This window comes from Rana temporaria, chromosome 11, assembly GCF_905171775.1.
Source record: "Rana temporaria chromosome 11, aRanTem1.1, whole genome shotgun sequence".
Taxonomy (NCBI): Eukaryota; Metazoa; Chordata; class Amphibia; order Anura; family Ranidae; genus Rana; species Rana temporaria.
The window spans coordinates 89,511,248-89,534,046 of NC_053499.1; the positions used below are offsets into that span (position 1 = coordinate 89,511,248).

General features: G+C 44.2%; 1 protein-coding gene across 2 annotated transcripts in view; it reads right to left on the reverse strand.

Annotated features, from left to right (window-relative positions):
• MEN1 (menin 1) overlaps window positions 1–22,799 on the reverse strand; it is a 714,178-nt gene that overhangs the window by 18,102 nt on the left and 673,277 nt on the right. For both annotated transcript variants that reach the window (XM_040328762.1, XM_040328763.1), the window contains one exon: window positions 13,850–14,002. In XM_040328762.1, the coding sequence (XP_040184696.1) occupies window positions 13,850–14,002 (153 nt within the window). The remainder of the gene's footprint in view (window positions 1–13,849; window positions 14,003–22,799) is intronic.

The window sequence follows — 22,799 nt, forward strand, 5'->3', positions numbered from 1 at the left end:
GAGTTGAACAGCCCCGCCCAGGGGGCGGTCACTCTGGTCATAACCCCTCACCCTGCAGCCAGCAGCTCAGCTTGTCAAAAAGCAGTACAAACTTAAAAGAAGGGGTGGGTGCTGTGTCCGTCCATGGACGAAAGAGAAAATGATTTTACAGCTAGTACAAAAAATCCTATTTTCGCTTTTCGAAAATCTTGACAAGTGGGACATCCCCAAGCAGTGTAAAAAAAAAATGAGGGGTGGAAACAGCAATCAAAAAACTAACTTCACCCCAAACAAGCAGAGCTCCTCAACGGAGGGGGTGCAAACTCAAACAGCCGCCTGCAAAACCTTGAGGCCAAAAGATGCATCCACATCAACCTTGTACAATTTGGAAAAGGTGTGAACGGACGACCAAGGTGCCAAGACCAGTGGGTCTGCGAGGTGGTCACATTGGGGTACAAAATCGAGTTTCTTTCTTGTCCGCCAAACAGATTCTTTCCCTCAAATCTTCCTCTCCTTCTGGCTCGTCGGTCTGCCTTAATGGGGGCATTACAAGACTTGCTGAGGTGCGGGGTAATTTTACCTGTGCTACTGGAGGAAAGGTTTTAGAGATTCTATTTGAATCTGTTTGTAGTCCCGAAGGACAGAGTCAATCCAATCTTGGACCTCAAAGCCCTCAATGCCTTTGTGAGGGTTCAAAAGTTCAGGATGGAATGGCTGACATAAGCCACCACTGTAGCGTTGTTCGAATATATCCTGACAGGAAGCCCCTGCGACCATTCGAGGAGACACAGCCTGATCGCCCGAAGTTCCAGGACGTTGATCGGCAGTAGGGACTCTTCCGGGGTCCATCGGCCCTGGGCCGACTGAACCCCCCCAAACTCCACCCCCAGCCAGACAGGCTGGCATCCGTCGTGATCACAGTCCAATGGAAGGGGAGGAACGACTTCCCGGACTGAAGAGCCGGGGATCTCAGCCACCAACTCAGAGAGGCCCTGACCAGGTCACTTACCTGAATCTGACGATCCACAGACAACAGAGATTTGCTCCATTTGGACAGAATCTCCTTCTGCAAGACTCAAAAGTGAAATTGGACATACAGTACTGCCTCAAAGGAGGCCACCATGAGGCTCAGAACAATTTCAGTGCCGACTGGAGTATCTTTAACTTCTCCAAAGGAAGGAAGACCTTCGCCTCCGAGGAGTCCAGGGTCAATCCTAGGTACTCCAGACGCTAAGTTGGTACAAACACTGACTTCTGAATGTTCAGCACCCAACCAAATTTCTGGGGATCTGAATTGCTATAGACACATCCTCCTCTAATTCTGAGCCAGAAGCAGCTCTCGGAAGATCGTCTAAGTAGCCCACAACAGCAATGCCTCGCTGTCTCAGCAAAGCCAGAATCGGGGCGAGCACCATGGTGAAAACTCTTAGTGCTGACGCTAGGCCAAAGGGAAGAGCCACAAACTGATAGTGGTCTTCGCCGATCGCAAAGTGCAGAAACTTCTGATACCTGGCGCAGATGGGGACATGCAAGTATGCGTCCTTGATGTCCAGGGACACCAGAATGTCCCCCGGATGGAGCGCAGCAACCACCGAACGAATGGATTGCATCCCGAACTTTCGCAGCCTCACAAAGGCATTGAGGTCCTTGAGGTTCAAGATTGGACAGACTCCGTCCGTTTTCGGGACTACAAACAAATTCGAATAGAATCCCTGAAACCTTTCCTCCAGTAGCACAGGTATAATTACCCCGCACATGAGCAAGTCTTGTACTGCCCCCATTAAGGCAGACCGACAAGCCGGAAGGGGAGGAGGATTTGAGGGAAAGAATCTGTTTGGCGGACAAGAAAAACTCGATCATGTACCCCAAAGTGACCACCTCGCAGACCCACTAGTCGGAGAGCAGGGAGGTCCATCGAGCTGCAAACTCGCAAAGCCCTCCCCCCACCCTTGAGCCGGGCGGGGGCAAAACTTTATGCGGTAGCAGGCTTGCGCACCCAGAGATGCTTCTTTCCCCCAGCTGGACCTTTGTCAGTCTGGGAGGATCTGCGGGCTGACCCTGACTGACGAAAATACCTCTTCTGTGCAGAATAGGAGGGCCCTGGCTTACGGAACGGCTCCTTCCCCTTAGTGTACTGAGGGAGAAGGGTGCACTTACCTCCCGTGACATCCTTAATTCTGTCCCCCCAGCTGGACCTTTGTGGGCAGAGCCAGATCCGACTGTTTGAGACAGAGGAGGTAGGTGATGGCAGGGGTATCATATACCAAGCTACCCCACAAAACCCGGAGGAAACCCACGCAGACACAGGGAGAGAACATGCAAACTCCAGGCAGATTGGTGTCGGGGTCCGGATTCGAACCCGTGACTCTCTTGTTGCCAGGTGAGGGAGTTAACCACTACACCATACAATGAGTTGTAACCCAAACTGAGCTTGGATGGCGTGTCGGATCTGGAGATATCTATAAAATGTTTTATTTGTTATGTTGAATTCCTGTCGCAAATCTGCAAAGGATTTAATCTGTTCTCCATTGTACAATTGGTTTAAGCGACTTATCCCTTGTCTCTCCCATTCTTTACATCTCTCAATATCCTTTAATTCTCTTAAGTTTTGATTGCACCAGAGAGGGGCAAAAATTGTTATTCCCTTATAGCCCATCAATACTTTTGTTTGCCATACTTTAAGGCTAAGTTTTATAGTTGGACATCTATGGACGAACGAACCAGCCTCAAGTGCCTCCACTATTGTCCTATGTGGTGCCCCTGCTAGCATCAATCTACCGGAATTCCCACCTCCCTCCAGTCCGCAGTTCGCAAGCTGTTGTAGCTGCAAGGCTAGAAAGTATGTTTTCGGGTGTGGTACTGCCATTCCCCCCTCTTTAGCTGGTAACTGCATGGTCTGGAGACAAATCCTGGCTTGTCCCTTCTTCCAAATTAACTCTCTGAAGAGGGATTCTATCCTTTTGAACCATTTTTGATCTATCCAGACTGGGGAGGTATGGAGGATATAGAGTAACTGGAGCAACCATAGCATCTTTATTAGATTACATCGCCCCACTTTGGATAATGGTAGTCTACACCAGACATCTCTTTTATGTTCCCATTTAGACAAAAGAGGGATTAAGTTATTTTGGACAAAGCTATTGATGTCCCTCGTGATTCATATCCCGAGATATTTCATCATAACTACTACTTTTAACTGAGGGATTCCATGAGGTATCTGGGCACCAAGGGGGTCAATTGGCAGTAGTGCTGACTTTTCCCAATTAATGACCAACCCGGAGCATAGCCCAAACTCGCCCACCATTTTGATCACATTTTTTAACGAGGTTTCGACATCTGCCAAAAAGAAAAGGACATCGTCCGCAAACAGTGCGATCTTATCCTCTGTAGTCTGTCTGCAGAACCCCTGTACATCTTTAGTTTTTCTAATTTTAACAGAAGGGGGGAAAGGGGACAGCCCTGTCGCGTTCCTCTCTCTAGTTGAAACATTTCTGAAAATTCATTGTTGATTTAAATTTTTGCTCTTGGCTGATTGTATAACAACTTCACCCAACTCATGAACCTGGGGCCAAACCCGAATTTCTCTAGGACCTTCCATAGGTAGTCCCATTCCAGACTGTCAAGCACCTTGGCAGCATCCAGGGCTAAGACGGCTCTGGAGCCCACACCCTCTGTTGGAATTTGCATATTCAGGAACACTCTCCTGATGTTGGCCAGATTGGTCAGGATGTATAAAGCACTTGGATATACCGGTTAAGACGTGTTGCTAACACTTTGGCCAAGATCTTGGTGTCAGTACATAGAAGTGAGATAGGGCAATAAGATGAAGCCTCTCTTGGATCCTTTCCCCTCCTTATGTAAGACAATGATAGTGGCTTCAGTCATAGAGATGGGAAGTATTCCATGAGTCAATGCCCAATTTAATGTCTTTTGGAGTTCTGGTAGCAGGATATCACCATATCTTTTATAGATCTCTACGGGCATCCCATCTGGGCCTGGTGACTTTTGAGTTGACATCCCCGCCACTGCCGATTTTAATTCTCCTAGAGTAATTGGCGCCTCCATGTCAATGTTTTCTTCCTCCGATAGGGTCGGGACGGACAGTCCCTGGAAAAAATTTTCCCGGTCCTTCAGTCCCCTCCCTTCTCTTGGAGCTATAAAGGGATACAAAGAATTCTTTAAAAGTATTTAATATCACAGTTTTATCGGAGGAAATTTCACTGCTTGATAACTTAACTGCTGTAACAGTGGAGGGGGGGGGGGAAATTGGTTCTAATAAGCAGAGATAATAGGCGCCCCACTCGCTCTCCCTCTCCAAACTGATTCTGTTTCTGGAATATTCGTTTTCCCTCTGTTCTTTTTAATGTAGTCATTTTGTATATTTGTTGTTTTTCTAGCCACTCTTTTAAATTATGAGAGGTTGGGGTTTCAATATATCTCTTCTCTGCTTGTAGCAACTGATTCCTTATCTCACTCTCTCCCTCCCTGTTCTTCCTCTTAACCCCTGCTATCTTTTGGATCAGGAGGCCTCGGAGGTAGGCTTTTAGGGAGTCCCATACCACCCCCACTGATGCAGTTCCCTCATTTATCTGTATAAATTCTTTAAGAGCCGACATCACCATACTGTGTTCGCTCATTAGTTCGAGCCAGTGAGGGCTAATTTTCCATTCTCTTGGGTACCATTTACCCCTAGTTTTTATTGTCAGCTCGATCGGCGAGTGATCGGAGACTCCTCTTGGGCCATATTCTATATTTATTACTAGTGTTGCTGCCTCCTCGTTACCCAACGTCATGTCTATTCTGGATAGAGTGTGGTGAGTCTTCGAAAAACAGGAGTATTGACGTTCCTGCGGATAGCGCGTACGCCAGATGTCACATAACCCCACTTCATCCAAAAATCACGCTAATCGGTCCTCTCCTTTTGTTTTAGGTCTATTTCCTGGCGGGAACCTATCCTGGGTCCTATCTAAGGCTTCATTAAAATTGCCTATAATAACTATTGGTATTCCTGGTTTGTCCAATGTAAACTCAATCAATTTATGTAGGACTTCAAATTTAAATGGGGGGGGGGGGGGGGGGTATAAACGCTGGCTATCACAAATAGTTTATTTTCAATTAAGCAGAATACAAATATAAACCTTCCCTGATCATCTATCCTGCTCTCTCTACAGGAAAATCCCAATCCTTTCCCCACCAGTATGCTCACTCCCCTAGAGTAGGATGAGTGATACGAGTGGTAAGTGGCCTGGAATTTTGGGCCGCTCAACTGCGTAGCTGTACTTGCAGTTAAGTGTGTCTCCTGTAGACAGAGCAGACCGGCACCCCCCCCCCCCAACATATCAAAGATAGTTGCTCTCTTGGTTGGGTCCCTCATTCCACACACATTCAGGGATTTTATACAGAACGTCTTATCTACCATGTGTTATAGTTAAGTTTAGCGACCCTTGACCTTTGCCCAGTTTGTATCTTGGGGACCAAAAAAAAAAAGGGGGGGGGTCCCGGTAGTAAAAAAGAGAGGGGAGAAGGCCCAAAAACCAAACATCTGTCAAAAATTGTATATGCTGAAAAAAGGAGCCCCAAAAAACACGTGTATCCAGGAATAATATGTTACTATATAAAAACCTCCCCAGGGCACTGCTTTTAACAAAAGTGAGAGCGTAATGCGACTCTCCTGTCACTGAAGAAGCAGTAAAAAGAAGGAAGAAGAGAAAAAAAAGGAGCCCGCAAGAAGTGTTTACCCACTTCGCCATACCTTAAAAAAGAGAAATAATGAAAACAATCTAAATAGGGAAATTGCAATTGTGGGTAGTGTCATCAAACGCTTAATAGTGGTGTGTAACCCAACCATTTCTCCCCCACCCATCCCCCCTCTCTCCCTACTACGTCCCTCCCTCCTGCCCCTTCCCCCACTGCACCACCCTCCCTCCCTTGGCCCTCCCCTAGGGGCTCTACCTGTGGCCTCCATACTATACACCATTGTTGGGACCTCCCAACTACCATACCTCCCTATACAAACCACAACCATACTACCCTCCATCCCCCCCCGCCCCACCCCCTCCCTCTAACATCATTTTAGTGCCTCTTACTTTCTCCCCTCTCCTCGTCCCGTTTTGTGCAGTTTAAGTGCTTTTAATTGTGTTAAAAAAAAAAAAGGATTCCCTGTGTTTTAACTAGCCTGCATTCAGCTCATTACCATATTGCAATGTTGCTAAATTCATGTACATATTTAAAAGTGCATTAAGTGACCAGAAAAAAAAAGAAAGAAAATAAATAAATAAAAAAATAAAAAATAAAATTCCGCCTTTCTTTCTTTTCCTCCACTTCACCTCCTCTCTGTGGGTCATAAGTCTTTCTTATTGTCCTCAAGCCACTTCGCAGTACTTGCCGGTGAGTCAAAAAAGAAGGTTCCACCCAATGCAGAGACTCGCAGGCGGGCTGGGTAAAGCAAAGCATAAGGAAGTCCAAGTTTTTGAAGAGCTCGCTTAATTGAAATAAATTCAGCTCTGCGCCTCTGCAGATCGGGGGAGAAATTCTGATACAGCGAGACTTTAACCCCATTATATAAAATCTCCCCTTTTTCTCTAGCCTTCCGCAGAAGAGTCACTTTGTCATTATAGTTAAATATTTTCACAAGGAGTGGTCTAGGGCGCACACTTGGCAGACGTGGTTTAAAGGGGACCCGGTGGGCACGTTCGATGCCGAAAAAGGGTGAAAAAGATGTGGCACCAAAAGTCTCTCTGAACCAGTCCTCAAGAAATGCAATGGGGTTAGCTCCCTCGCTCCGCTCTGCCAATAATTCTAACATTATTCCTGCGGTTTCTATTTTCCAGGTCATCGATCTTCGCCCCCTGCATGTCCATTTGTTTCTTTAACCCTGCGATTTCCTGTTTAAGCGGGAATAAATCATCCTCGACTGTACTTAGTCTTTCCTCTAGTATAGATGTTCTTTCAATGGTCTTACTCAACTTATCCCCCATTGAACATAGGTCCTCCTTGATACCTTTCAATTGGGTCTCTAGGCCTGTTATTGAGTCCCTGCAGGAGTTAATGGCCTGCAGGAGGTCTCTCAAAGTGGGTTCCCCCTCGCTTCCTGTTGTGCCCCCCTCCATGATTTTTTGGGGTAAACTGGCTGGTTTTACTGCTGTGTTTGTTACCGCGTTTTCCGTGTAATCTTTTCCTCCCCCAGCCCCTTTAATACTTGCAGTTTTTGTAGAGGGTGCAGCTACTGATTTAATTGTTGTCGTGCCCCTACTTCTCCTGTCCAAGGGTGCTCCTGCTTGTGCAGTCTGTGATTGGACCGCCTTAGCCGGTGACAAAGAGGTTCGAGCAAAGCGATCAAGTTTTGCTACAGCTGTTGTAGATATTGCTGAGAAAGCTAATGCGCTTGCCTGGCTTTTTGCGGACCATGTAATTAGGGCTCCCACCTGACCCATGGACATAATAGGAGAAACAAAAATGCGTACGGGAAGCGACTCGCCTCCCCCACTACGGGGCTACAGTTATGTTAATAAGTCAATAAATCGATGAGAAGTAAGCTTGAAAAAAAAAAAGGAGAGGGGGGGTGGGGAAGGGGGAATCCTAGCGCCGATTATCCAATGATGATCAATGGGGAAAAAAAATAATTATTCACTGAGTCTCGGGGGTAAGTACAACATTCCTTTATCCTTTTCCCCTGCTGGGTAACCAGGGGGGTTTCCGAGGGAGAATACAGCAGAGGATCAGACGTATCATATAAAAGTTATTGTTGGTTATGTTGGTTAGGTCAGCTCAAAACAAGCACAAAAAAAAAAGAAAAAAAAAGAAAGAAAAACATGCATTGGAGCGAGCGTTGTTATTGCCCCTCTATTGTATGTTGCGATAATGCAGCGGTAATCACCCAAAGTCATTAAATATTAAATGGAAGCGTTTTCACTTAAGCCTATTTGGAGACAAAGTGAGTAAGTAGAGTAAATAGTAAATAGAAAGGCAGTGTGTCACCTGAGTCTCTTTTCACATCTCTGGAAGAATTGTCTCCTGGTGATCACACTCGCTGCAGTCTGCTCTTTCCTCAGCAGGGGGCAACAGAGTACACCGAGGTTCTCTCTCTCCACTCTCCACAGCGCTTCAGGTCTGACTCTGTCTGGAGCTGTAGCCTAGCTGAAGTCTCGCGAGACTTCCGAGGGACCCGGCTCTGTTTTTCGCCGCCGACCACCGCACTACGGCTCCAGCGGTACCCCTCGCTTTTCACACCGCACGCCGCGGTTCCACCACACCACCGTCCAGACTCTCCACGGGCCACCCGCAGCAAGTTAAGGGCCAATTCCAGCGGCTGTACCCGATTCACAGGGGGGGGGGCGCTACATGTGGGAGATGAGCCCGCAGTACTGCAAAAAAAACCTCCAAATCAGGTTGTTGGAGATAGGGAGGGGAGTAGCACGTTCTGCTAGTCAAGCTAGCTGGCTCAGTGACGCGCCATCAAAGTCCTCGAGCGGGAGAAGGAGAAGAGCTCAAGTAAGGCACGGGACAGTTTCAGGTATAGGTGAGGGGTATGGAGCGGAGGAGCAAGTTCACTCACTCACTCCACCATTCTCGCATCGCTCCTACATCCGGCCACGCCCCCCTGCATTTAAATATCTAACATGTCTGCCTTCCTCTCCTAATAGGCGGAACCCCATGAGAATCCCCTCGTAAAACCCTTCTGATACTCAAGATCTTTAGTATAATTGGCCTTAGGGTCGGACAACAATTGAGTGTAAGTGCTGGAATGGCCAACAATATTATACATCTCGGCCATATAGTCTGCCCTATCAAGAACCACAATCCTCCCCCTTTATCAGCTGGCCTTATGACCAGATCCCTATTATTACACAATCTAGCCCCCCTTGGAGTGTTTTATTCATCCTGGCCTTCTTAACCTCCATAGTATCCAGATCTCTAATGAGTACATCCCGAAACACCCTTAATGATGGTGCAAGGGGGCCTGGAGGGTTAAAATGGGATGCATTTGACAAACCTGAATGTACAAAATTGGTCGACCACACCTGACTACTTGATGAAATACCTGCCATATAGTGTTCAGCTTCCTGACAAATGTATGTATATCCATGTATATGTATGTATATATAAAGGAACTTGTCCAAACCTTTGGGTGGCGAGAACTTAAGACCCTTATCTAAAATCAGTTTTTCTGGTTCTGACAGCACCTTGCTACTTAAATAAAAAATTCCTTGTCCTACTATGTTTTTGGTCATTTTGGTTGCTCGTACCCGCCTCCCCCCCTCTGGTTTCTCTCCTCTTACTCCCTGCCTTTTTAGCCCTTGGGTGGGTCTGTGAAAACCCCAACTCGTCTGCCCACTTGGCAAAAGGGGCCCCCTAGAGGAGGAGTCCCTATCCGAGACCTGATAGGATGAGGTAGAGTTAGTTCCTCATCCTTGATGGTACAGTGGGGATTGAAAGTTCGGGCACCCCAGGTAAAAATTTGTATTAATGTGCATAATAAAGCCAAGGATAGATGGAAAAATCTCCAAAAGGCATCAAATTACAGATTAGACATTTTTATAATATGTAAAAAAAAAAGATAGATTTTATTTCCATCAATTACACTTTTAAAATTACAAAAAAATGGCGTCTGCAAAAGTTTGGGCACCCTGCAGAGTTAATATCTTGTACTGTCCCCTTTGGCAAGTATCACAGCTTGTAAACGCTTTTTGTAGCCAGCCAAGAGTCTTTCAATTCTTGTTTGATGTATCTTTGCCCATTCTTCCTTACAAAAGTCTTCCAGTTCTTTGAGATCTCTGGGCTGTCTGTCACGCACTGCTCTTTTAAGGTCTATCCATAGATTTTCAATTATGTTGAGGTCAGGAGATTGAGAAGGCCATGGCAAAACCTTCAGTTTACGCCTCTTGATGTAATCCCCCGTGGATTTTGAGGTGTGTTTAGGATCATTATCCATTTGTAGAAGCCATCCTCTCTTTAACTTCAGCTTTTTTACAGATGGCATCATTAAATTCTGTGCCCTTTCTTCTCCAAACGTACCTTCGCTCATTCCAGCCAAAAAGTTCTATTTTAACCTCATCGGTCCACAGAACTTGTTTCTAAAATGCATCAGGCTTGTCAATATGTTCATTTGCAAAGTTCAAACTCTGATTTTTGTGATGAGGACGTAGAAGAGGTTTTCTTCTGATGACTCTTCCATGAAGAACATAGTTGTACAAGTATCTCTTTATAGTGGAATAGTGTACCACATCTCCAGTGTCTGCCAGATCTTTCTGGAGAGATCATGCAGTCAAACGTGGGTTTTGAAATGCTTTTCTCACAATCCTGCGAGCTGTTCTGTCTGATATTTTTCTTGGTCTTCCAGATCTTGCTTTAACTTCCACTGTTCCTGATGACTGTCATTTCTTAATTACATTCCGAACAGAGGATATTGACATCTGAAAACGCTTTGCCATCTTCTTATAGCCTTCTCCAGCTTTGTGAGCGCCAACTATTTTCAGTTTTCTAGACAACTGCTTAGAAGAACCCATGGTGCTGATTGTTGGGGCAAGGTCAGATGAGTCTGGGCATTTAAAACCTTTGAGATTGACATCACCTGGTCTTTCAAGATGATGATTGAGAACAATCCATGACACTGGCAGGTCTCAGCTTTGCAAAGGGGGCAGTGCATGCTATAAATTCTGCAGGGTGACCAAACTTTTGCAGACGCCATTTTTTTGTTTTCTGTAATTTTGAAAGTGTAAATGATGGAAATAAAATCTAACTTTTTTTGACATATTATAAGAATGTCTAATCTGAAATTTGATGCCTTTTGGAGATGTTTCCATCTTGGCTTCGTTATGCACATTAATACAAATTTTTACCTGGGGTGTCCAAACTTTCGATCCCCATTGTAGTGCTTGTTAATAATAATGGTTGTAGGTTGCTCTGGGTTTTCTATTCAGTTTGTCTATTCATTTTTAGATGTATGTTTTACGTAAGAGGTTTAATTATGTCTTAGGAGTCATTTCAGCCGTTAATGGCATTTATGCCCATAGCCAAGATTCCGCTGTGTGAGTCAGTGCGTGGCCTATCCCAATTGATGACGTCTGATGTGACGAAACGCGTCTGGCGGGACGCAGTGACCTCACCACACCGTTTACGAGGAAGGGCCTCTACTTTTTTTGTAACTTACTTGTTTGTAAGTACAATTTTTTATTTTAAATTAGTCAAGACAATATCACCCCTCTCTTCCTTTCCTACGTGGTTCAATCTATACAGAGTTCTGAGTTATAGCCAGGGGGAGAGGAGTATTGGAGAAGCACCCTGCATGTCTGATCCGGGTTCCGATACCATTCTGCCTGCAAGCTAAAGGCTGCGGCTAGGTCACAGCCGATTGCGTGTCTTTGCTTGCCTCTGGTAAACAGCCATTTGTTTTGTGGTGGTGGGCACGTCATATTGTTGTCAAGCACAGCGGTGTCATCATACAAGCTTATGGTCTAATATTATTCTGTGGATTTCATTAACCTGTGGACTTTTTTTTGATTTACTGGTCTGTTAGCGAAAGGTGTACATTTATCCCTATGCCATCTGGGGATAGGTTATATTATCATTCATATATGTCATCTTGAGGACGGAAGTTTATACTCCCTTATTGGCGCAGCTTTTTCTTCTTTTTTATTTCTATTTAATGTGTGTATCTCAATGTTATCTGTCCAAAAACGAACGGCATTGGACACTGATGTTAGAGCTATTGCTGGCTTACAGGCATTTCCTGCCATCTGATAGACTTGCTTTAGATTAAGATATATTCTTCTATCCAAAGGAGCTTTAAATGAGGCTGAATCATCCATAGGTGATGTTTTTTGCCAGACGTACCACTGCTGCGTCCACCGTCGAAGGGCCATCTAATAGATCAGAGTCTGATTCCGCGAGCGGATACAGTTTTGTCAACCGATTAAGAGGGAATCTCTTTTCTGTTTTATTCCATTCCTCTTCAATTCCATTTCTGATCTCATCCATCAGAGGAAAAAAGGAGACTTGCTTTTTCAGAAAGGGGAAATAGCATTTTGATTTTTTAGATGCTGTGTTGGCTTCCTCCCAGCAAATGGCCAGCTTCACTGCTTAAAAAAAAAGGCTGCACCAGGGTCATCTGAGGAATCTTCCGATGGGTTATTTTCCTCCACATGTCTAGCAGAGGTAACTGTCCCAGGATGAGAGGGTTCACCAGCAAATGGACCAGGGAGAGAAATATTTAAATTTTCCTCCTAAGGTGGTGACGGTATCTGCTGCAATGGCATTGTGACTCTGTAAGCTGCATACTCTCTGACGCAACTTCTGCAAACTAGTTTGTCCAGCAATGGGGTGGTGCCACAGGCCTGACACTTTGCCGATCTGGAGCGTAGGGAATGTAAAGACCGTTTTCTCTTTAAGGATGATTTTTCCCCACTTGCATGGTGTCTAGACCTGGATGACCCATCCAGGCTGGGGCTGCCCTTGTCTGAGGCCTCACGTCGCAGTGATGTCCCCTTGGACATCTTCTGGCATACAGGGCTGAAATACACAAATGTACCAGCATAAGTGCACTTTTTTTTCTCCTCAGAACTTATCTGGACGTGGGTCCTTACCTTAAGTGTAATGAAGGGTCTTGTTAGGATGGGGCATGGTCATATTGAGAGGCTAGAAGAAGAAGCAGCTAGGGAAAAAGAATATAGAAGGAAAGTTTAAAGAAAAAATTAGGCCCCTCCCCATTTCTTTTTTTTAAAGGGAAGTGAGCCAGAGAACTCTTATTCCACCTCTCTCTCTCTTTTTTTTTTAATGTGGAAGACATTTTGGTAGGGTTTCCCTTAAAAACTCCAGGAGCTTAGAAAGGCAACCCTCCAGGGGGCAACAGGCCGCCCTACTAAGGTTCCCAGGGGAAATACATAGCAGAAGGGGCGGGAACACAAGGAATAAAACACCCTCATCTAATTACCTGAAGAACTGGCAAAGGGCAGCCCCAGCCTTTCCCATTCCTAAGATGGCCGGCGCGGCCTCCAGTTAGACAGCGCATGTGCCGACCCGGGGTGGTGCCAGGACCCATTCAGTCTTGCGGGTTCCAAGATCAGTAAATGAGCAGAACAGAGCGGAAGATGCTGGGCAGCAGAGAATAGATGGCGCGAGGCATGCACTGCCTCCTAAAGACTCTAAACTAAATGTAAAGAAAAAGACAGAACAGGTGGGGAGCAACAAGGGGTGCTGGTATTGTCACATGCCTGACAAGGTAAGCCCTGAAAGAAAGAAAATAAAAGCCTGCAAGAGAACAGCGATGGCTGCTTCCTCTTTTGCCCCTGGGAGCTGAAGCCTTAAACTTACAGTAGATGCAGAATCCATGCTCCTGGTTAGCAGACCGCTGCCTGTCCCAAAAGACCCACAGAATGGACTCCCTTGCTTTTCAGTGCATTTAGCAGCCAAAGCCGAAAGGCTGAACCTGGATGGAAACTGCCAATTGCAGAGGTAAGGACACTAGACCAACATTCACTGACCATGAGGTATGAGGGAAAAAAGGAGAATGTTGGGGGTGCTCTAATCCTATTCTTTTATAATATTCACTGGTCCTGAGAGTGCAGCCAAGGCGGAGCTTGTCATAGGTATGCTGCCATGGAGGCACCAGGAAAAAAGTTTTACCTATTAGTTCTACTTTAAGTAAGAAGGGTAAGTAAGAATTTTGAAGTACATGCATATTTGTTTTTCACATTAGAAGGTATTATTTCTGATATGAAATATATTAGGAAGTGACGTTTGTGTTGCCTTTTTTTAAGATCAACACTGTCACAATAGCCTGAATGTTGTGATTCCTGTCAATTGTAAAATTTGTTAACAATGTAGTTAGCTATGCCACATAAAATGTGCTCTCACCATTTTTATTTTTACTTACCTGTGCATCAAATCTACCAAGTGACTGCACAAGGAAAGTTGCCCAGCCCACATGCAGCACAGGAGTTGGGCTATCTTCCTCCCACTTACAGATTCCATCATAAAAGCGCAGAAGGTTTGCAAAACAAGATGGATCCTGAAGAGCAGAACCAGCCTAAAGAGAAAAAACATAAGAGGATAAACTTGCTGCTCCAAACATAAAAATGTAAAAAGTACAAAGTAGCGTGGGACTTTAAATGTGCCTTGGTGGGGTTTAGAAAAAAGTAAATAAGTTCTATCACACTTTCAAAAAAACATAGAAAAGATTTTATTTACAATCCTTGGATGGGATTCTTTAAAACAATATGTCACAGTTTGATACAAAATACAGTTTTACTGTTACTTTGGTCCAGGGTGTGTAGATCCTGGTCAGATGTATCATAAGTATGGTCTACGCGTTTCGCAGGTAGCCCCGCTTTGTCAGGGCCTTAAAAAAAATCACTCAAAAGAAAAACAGCACATAAGACAGAAATCTGAATTTTAAAAATACAATGTCAATAGTGGTAACAAGTATATACAAGTTGTTATACATATAACATTCAGGACAGGTCATTATCATAGCATGAATAGAGAAAAATCAATGCAGGGCATTTGTAATTGCCCCCTTAGCTCATGATTTTAATAAAACATGCGCAACTACAGAGTTTTGTACACTGCCCAGATGTGTTTCATAATACCAAGATTCTTTAGCTGGAAAACACATTTACGTAAAAGAGCCAAATTTTTATTCAAAATGGGGTATGTTCATATTTTACCTTCAAACTGTGCGGTTGGTGTATCAGTCTAGGAGGGGCAGTAGAGCCTGGGGGAGCCTGTAGGGATGACCTCTATGGTCCGGCCAAGAAGAAAACAGGAGGAAAAGACCCTTGCCTATAAATAGTTGTATGGTAAGTGTAAATGTTTGGATACAACCAAAGGGAAAGATGGGGAAAGAAGGAAAAAAAAAGAGAAATGAGAGAGAGGCGGGAAAAACAGAAAAGGTGGGAAGGGGGAGGGAAAAAGTGGAGGGGAAGAAAGGTTTAGGTGGAATGGAGGGGGAGGGTAAGAGAGGGGGAGGGGGATGGGAAAAAAGGGGTTGAAGAGGGGAAATAGGGGGGGGGAGAGAAAGGAGAGAAGGGGAGGTATGGGGAAGGCAAAAAAGGAGGGGGAAAAGGGAAAGAGCAGGGGGGGAGAGGCATAAGGAAAAATTGAGGGGGTGGGGGAAGAAGGGAAGGAAGGGGATGAAGAAGGGAAAAATGGCATTAGGTCACACTGTAATGACATCCTTCATGACTAAACTTGATGGGACTCCTCCTATGCAAGGGGGGTATCGGTTCTGGTAAATAAATCATTTTCTGGAAAAATAGAGAAGGCCTATAAAGATATAAATGGAAAATATGCCATTGTGTTTACGATTGGACATCCAAGGTATATTACAGTGGCAGTATATATTCCACCTCCGTTTTCTGTGGGTGTTTTGAATGAGATAATGGAAACAAAATATTCAATATCTTTCAGCAAAATTACTGCTTATAGTAGATTTAAATTTAGTTCTATCCCCAAACTCGGATAGACCAAAATCTTCTAGACCGTATTCAGCAGATTTATATAATTGGGCGCAGGCGATGGGCACAACAGAGATCTGGAGAAAAAAAACGTATTCTTGCTTCTCTAGCGTCTAGAATAGACCTAGCATTTGCAGATGTTAGTAGACATCGCGGAGACAGGCCCCCTCCCACCGCTTACCGGAGCATTCAGCAGTGGCGGAGGCAATCGAGTCCTTCCTCGTGCTGGGCATGGATACGAGTGAGGGCAAGATGGCCCCCACCCCTATCCATACCATAGCAGGGCGGAAGAGACGTCAAAACATCACTTCCTCAGATACATCTTAAAGGGCCAATTTACTTTTGTAATTTTTCCAAATGACAATTTTTTATTCTTATTGCATTTTAGTCGAAATATGAGATCCGTGGTCTTTTTGACCCCAGATCTCAATTTTTTTTGTTTACACAAGTTCATTTGGAAAGTACAAACGTGCATTTACATAATGTAGTCAATAAAAGGGAGTCAACAGTAAGACATTAGATGAGCATATATCACATCTTAGAAAAAGGAGTGAACTGCATGATACATATTAATGGTAAATCATAAACAGTGGAGATGGAATATGTAAAGGTACATTGCATATAGAGGGGTAATTTAATGTGTCAAGGATATGCATCATAAAAGACTGAAGCTATGCGATATTCCAGAAAGACCATTTTTTTATTAAAGGAGAAAAAAAAAGGGGGGGGGGGGAGAACTGCTTCTCCCCTATTTCTATCCCCTTCTCCACAACCCTCTGTGCTCTTCATCAAATGTTGACTCAATTAATTAATTCCCCCTCTCTACTGTGCAAGTAATCCAGATTAGTGTTGTGAAAATAAAAATAAAACCGGGGGAATAAAAAAAAAGGGGGGGGGGAAGGGGGACCATAGTCGCTTTTCTTTTCAATATGCTAAATCCTCTCTCTCTGGTGCCCCCATGAGGGGGGGGGGGGACACACAAAGTCGCCCCCTCCCCTCTCCACCCGCCCCCGGGCCTCCCTGCCCCAGGCTAGTCCTTCCCTATTTCAGGAGAATAATATATCCAACCTGCCCATACATCCTTAAATTTGTCCTGTTGGTCCTTAACCGTATGTACCCATCTCTCTGCTTCCATTATCCTCTCTACCTCCCTTTTCCAATCCATTATATTAGGGACTCTTGGTTGTTTACAATATCTAGGTATCAATGCCTTTGCTGCATTTAACAGGTGTGGTGTAACACTTCTTTTATAAAACTTCATAAATAATGGCATCCCATGGAACAGGAAATGTAATGGAGATTGCTCGAAAGGTCTTAATGTCAATTTTTTTATCCAAGGGGATATCTCCTTCCAAAAACTCCTAATCTTGGGACACTGCCACCATATATGAAGAAATTAACCTCTTTGGTTACACCCCCGCCAGCAATTGGCATCCATCGATGGGTAAATCTGGGCCAAACGGGTCGGTGTAGGATACCATCTTGTCAGAAACTTATAAGACATCTCTTGTATATAAGAACTTATTGAGGACTGGTGTGTTGTTTCCATCAACCTCTTCAATTGTTCTGCTGTAAATTTGAGGCCCAACTCCCTCTCCCATTCACGCATATAATATGGAGTTATCTTATTTTGAGTACTCTGAACCAATCTATGCATCCGGAATAACATATGGCCTGGTTCCTCAAAAGTAGTCATAGAGTTTACTGATCTAATTTGGTGTTTCTATTTGTTAAACAGGTCTGTCAGCTGCCGGTATTTCCAATCCATCATTGAGACCTCCCCCAGCTTTTGAACCAGCTCCCCCAAGGAGAGCAATTCCCCATATGGGGCCACCCCTGCACAATTCCCCCCCAACCCTCTAAGCTTCCCTTCTCTTTCCCATGGGAGAACCATGGGAACCCCTCCAAAGGAGTTATAGGCGATATTGGAGGAGCAAACTTTCCAGACTTATTCATTCTGTCCCAAATGGATAACGTTATTATAGTTAATGGTGAAACATATTCCGACAACCCCCTATATGCGGTCGGGACCCAAGGTGCTCCCGCCAGGTCCCTTCCTGCCAATGTTTTCTCCAGGGATACCCATACTTTGCCCTTCGAATCGTGTCGCCAGTTCATAATATGAACCAAGGCCATGGCTCTATAATAAAGTGCCATATCTGGGAGACCTACCCCCCCCCTTCCTTCTTTGATCTTTTCAAGATATCATATGCCAGCCTGGGATGTTTATCCCCCCAGACAAAAGTCCTAAAAGCTTTCTTTATTTGTTTGAAAAATATTTGTGGGAGAGTTATAGGAATAGCATACAGGATATAAATAAGCCTTGGAATTGCACTCATTTTAAGGGCAATTACTCTCCCAAACCATGTCAATGGCTTCTCCATTTCTGTAAATCCCTTAGTATTGACGAGAGCAGGGGTATATAATTCAACTCATATAGACGTTTAACATTTGGGGCTATGTGTGTTCCCAGATAAAATATAGAGTCTGAACGCCACATGAAGGTAAAGGATCTTTGCAGCTTTTTCCTCATCCACAAGGGCACCTGATTCGGCATCAACACCGATTTCTCTATATTTAATTTAAAATTGGAGATACAACCAAACTTGTCTATCTCTCTCGTCAGTTCCGTCAGAGTCTCTTGAGGCGACGAAAGATATAACAATAGATCGTCCGCATATGCGGATATCTTATGTTCCATTGATCCTATAACTACCCCTTTAATCCCCCTATTCCTTCTAATCATACACAAAAAAGGTTCCAGTACCATAGCAAATAATAATGGGGACAGTGGGCACCCATGCCTATTCCCATTACTTATTTCGAAGTAGTCTGAAAATCTACCATTAACTTTGACCCTTGCTCTGGGTTCTGCATACAATGCCATCACCCATCCCATCATTCTCTCCCTCAGGCCCATCTCCCTCAGAACTCCGACCATAAATCCCCACCCTACCCTGTCAAAAGCTTTCTCAGCATCCATTGAGATCACCACTGCCGGAATTTGATTTGGGCCTTTATGTATCCAAGGGCCCGTATTGTATTAGCTCTGGCCTCTCGGCCTTTCATAAATCCTGTTTGATCCAGATGAATCAATTTAACAATGTGATCTTGTAGCCTCAAAGCTAGAATTTTAGATAGAAACTTAACATCGGAGTTCAAGAGGGAGATGGGCCTGTAACTGGCACAGCACTGAGGGTCCTTCCCCGCTTTCGGGAGGACAGTCACATATGCCGTTAAGGCCTCTGGTGGTAATGGATTGGAAATCGAAACCGAGTTGAGATACCTACAGAGTATAGAGGAGTATAGAGGCAAACTTTTTGTAATACATATTAGTAAAACCATCCGGTCCCAGGCTTTTACCCTGCGCTGCGTCTAATATCACTCTCTCTAGCTCCTCTATGGTTTTTCCATCTCCTCCAGGGCTGCTATTGGTATAGCTTGCAGCCCCGAAGCCTTCAAATATTACCGGATCCTACCCTCCTGGTCCCCCGTCTACCCCCCAATCATGTAATTGACCTGCAGGTCTGCTTCACCTATGCCCTTGTCTCCTCTTCGGATGCAGGATCTAGGTGGCATGTGCTCACAGAGCCTGTGAATTTTTTAAGATAGAAAGATTGGCTGTGCCAATATTCTAGCAATCGTGGTCAATAATGTCTGCAACTGCTGCATAGGACCACCAAAAAGTTTAATCAGAGATTTGTTCTGTGAAACAAGGAACTATTTCATCAACCAAGAACATCTGGTTTAAGCCACTAGTCTGTTCAGGAGAATGGTTTAGAAAGAAAAAAAAAGACCTGACAGGCAATCCTTGTGGGTCCCCTTTTTGTTTGCCATAGTCATGGTGAAACAAGGAAATAAACCCACTTAAGGATACTAGATTAAGGGAAGCTAACTCCCTGGACTCAAATGACTGGACCGGTAGGTAACCAAGCAGGACGTTTGGTGTGCTCCTGCCCTTCAATGGTGGGGTGGCCTCCCTTCAGTCCACCTGCCCCCATCCATTCATCAGAATGCATGTGCCTCTATAGCAAGGACACTCCTTGGTCAGTGTCGGGACCACAGGATGCTTTGGCGTGGCTCACTCATGTGCCCGCAAACACGCGGACAAAACCCCTGTCTCCAACGCACACTGCTAGACAGGTCAAAACGGCTGCTCTGCAAGCCGGTTGGCAAGTAGGTCCAATCTTCCCCTTGGTAAACCCAACTTCTGGTTTTCTTCCCATCTGAATGCTGACTTGTCAGATGTGAAAGTGTTCTACATCCCCAGGCTCCTTATAGCCCTGCGGGTAGATACATTAAACTACGCAAAAAGGAGTCTGGTAAGAAAAAACTGAGTAACCACTGCATTTATTGGTATATAACAGAAAAGGACAAAAGTGTCGGGGAACAAAACTTTCCAAAGCCCCCTGCGTATAATACGCAGGCACATATTACCCTATATTCTCAGGGCAAACACGTGAGTGCCACATGCCAACAAAATACAGTATTTTGTAAATATCCGGCGTTTGAGATCATGGTCCACTTCAAGCACCAATGAGTGTTAAGTTAAGCAGATCCCTACCACAAGGGATTAATTCTATAGTAGGAATAAAAGACGAATATTGGTTAGCCACATCCAGTTCATCCAGTGGGTGACATGAAGGATACATACCGAGCTGTAAACTTATCGGATTGGGTGAACAAGTCAGATAAGCTCTGATGCTGTATCTTCAAGCAAACAATTCCTAAAAGCGTAACCCCTTTCCTACTAAACAATCATGATAGGTGATTTTATGACTTTCTTCCAGAGTCCTATAACCCTACTGGGTTCAGATCTAGGGAATGTCTCGGGCATGCCTAGATGTAAAGGACTGAATCATTTGCAATCAGAAACCCTTTTCCTTCCATGTACATGGACAATAAGGTCTGTAATAAAATGACAGATATATAATTAATATCATAGATATACAGGTCATAAATCTTTCTGAAGGGTAGCAAGCTCATCTTTCTGAAGGGTAGCAAGCTCAGGCGTAAGCCTTCACTGTTGTATTTTCTGATATACAGTCACCTGTAGGATAGAGAAGACATAAACCAAACTGAAAATGTGTATTTCTAATATGTAATAAGGTACCATATAATCTAAGCAAGGAGAAAAGGATAGAAGCTTCAAATGTGTGCTTCTGATGCTTAGTAGGTTAAGGTCCTACATCCAACAGAAAGGGCACTAGCAAGTCTAGTGTTTTTCGGGGTAATTAAACACAGAAGACACAGATACCTTCAACCGCTGTGTTTTTCTGATGTACAGCAACTAAGGTAATAGATTCAAAACAGGACAAGAACAACTTCAGTGTTGTGTATTCCTGATACCTACCGCAGTACGGTCATATAACCAACAGAAATAATACTAACACTTCTTGTGTATTTCTGATGACCACGAAAATGCAGTCGCATAGCCAGTATGACAATGAAAAAAATGACATATGCAACCTCAACTGTGTATTGCTGGTGCTAGACTACCTGCAATCATAACCAGCAGAGAGTTGCACTAACACACTTCAGATAAACAACAGGGTATAGGACAAAGGACAGAAATGTTACCAACAATAACATTGTGCATTTCTAATTAGCAACACTACACAGTCATATACCCGGCAGAAATGTCACCAGCAAAAAACTCAATGCTGTGCGTTTCTGAATAGCAACAGTATACCGTCACTGAACCCACTGAAGTGTCATTCCCAGCAATACAACGTTATGTATTTTTTGATTAGAAACTTGTACAGTTATATGACCAACAGAATGTTGCCGACAACTTAATGCAACCTTGTAGGGTCATCTAATCAACAGAAATGTCACTAGCAAACAAAAAATTCAATGCAGTGCATATCTGAATAGCAACTGTGTACGGTCACTTAACCTACATAAATATCAAATACAATGTTGTGCGTTTCTGATTAGCAAAATTGTACAGTCATATAACCAGCAGAAATGTCGCTATCAGTAACTCAATGTCATGCGTTTCTGATAAGCAATAGTGTATGGTTACATAATCAGTATTATGCATTTCTGGTGAGCCATAGGATATTTATATAACAGAAAAGACACAAGATAAACTTCCAATGTTGTGCGTTTCTGACTAGCAACCTTGTAAAGTCGCATAACCCACAGAAATGTCACTACCAATAAAACTATGTTGAGCATTTCTGAATAGCAACAGTGTACGGTTATATAATAGAAGTGTCACCAACATTTTAATGTTATGCGTTTGATAGGCAAAAGTGTACCGTTACATAATCAACACTATGCATTTCTAGTGAGCCATAGGATATTTATATATAACAGAAAAGACACAAGATAAAACTCCCAATGTTGTGCATTTCTGATGTGCGGTCAGGCCAACAATCTATCCTAGGCATAGCCTGAACTCCAGATACTAATCCTTCATCCGGCAGAGAAGGAACATGGTAGTTCCAAATAATGGAAGTCTGAGGTGTGTGACTATACCACAATAGTGGTAGCTGCTATTCTACTATAGGCCTGAGTAGGTGTAGCTGGTCCACACGCAGGTCGGAGCGAGTCCAAGCCTCTAATGTCTTAACGAGCACAGACCTAGAAATCAATTAGGTCTCTCATGAAGAGGTGATCACAATCTTAAGCTGGAGGCAATCAGACACCTGTAGAGCTTCACACTAAATACAGGCTAATTTTCATAGCTTTTGCATAGAGGTTTGCACCAGAAGAGAAACTCTCAATTAATGGTTGCAGGCTAGCATTTTATGCTTCTCATACCGCCCTAAATGGTTTGTTGCCTAAGTCACAAGAGGTTAGATTAACTCTTACACACTGATAGATATAGCAGCAAAGTAAGGAGGAACTTGGGAAGATGTTTCAACTAATAAGCAACCCCCTCAAGGGTGATATCTTCACTAGGATGCCCCCTATGGGCGCCTATGCCCCTATCTTAAGGGTTTCTAGGTTTTGCGGGGCTAAAAAACCTCTAACAGCACCATTGTAAGCTATCTGTCAGATTCATAGAAGCTGGCTCTAATCCTTTAGGGATTGATGGAGTGGAAACAAACACCCTGGATTGAGCCTTGCTCAGCCCCCTATATGAAATTATTCTAGGGACTTCTATAATCTCCTCAGAGGCCTGTATTGCCTGCAGGAGTCCATACAGACCCTCTAGGGCATGGGTGCTCAACCTGTGGCTCTCCAGCTGTTTCAGAACTACAATTCCCATGAGGCATTGCAAGCTACTGACTGTTACAAGCATGACTCCCAAAGGCAGAGGCATGATGGGACTTGAAGTTCTGCAACAGCTGGAGAGCCACAGGTTGAGCACCCATGCTCTAGGGTGAAGGGGCGTCCTGTTCTGCTTGGCTTTCC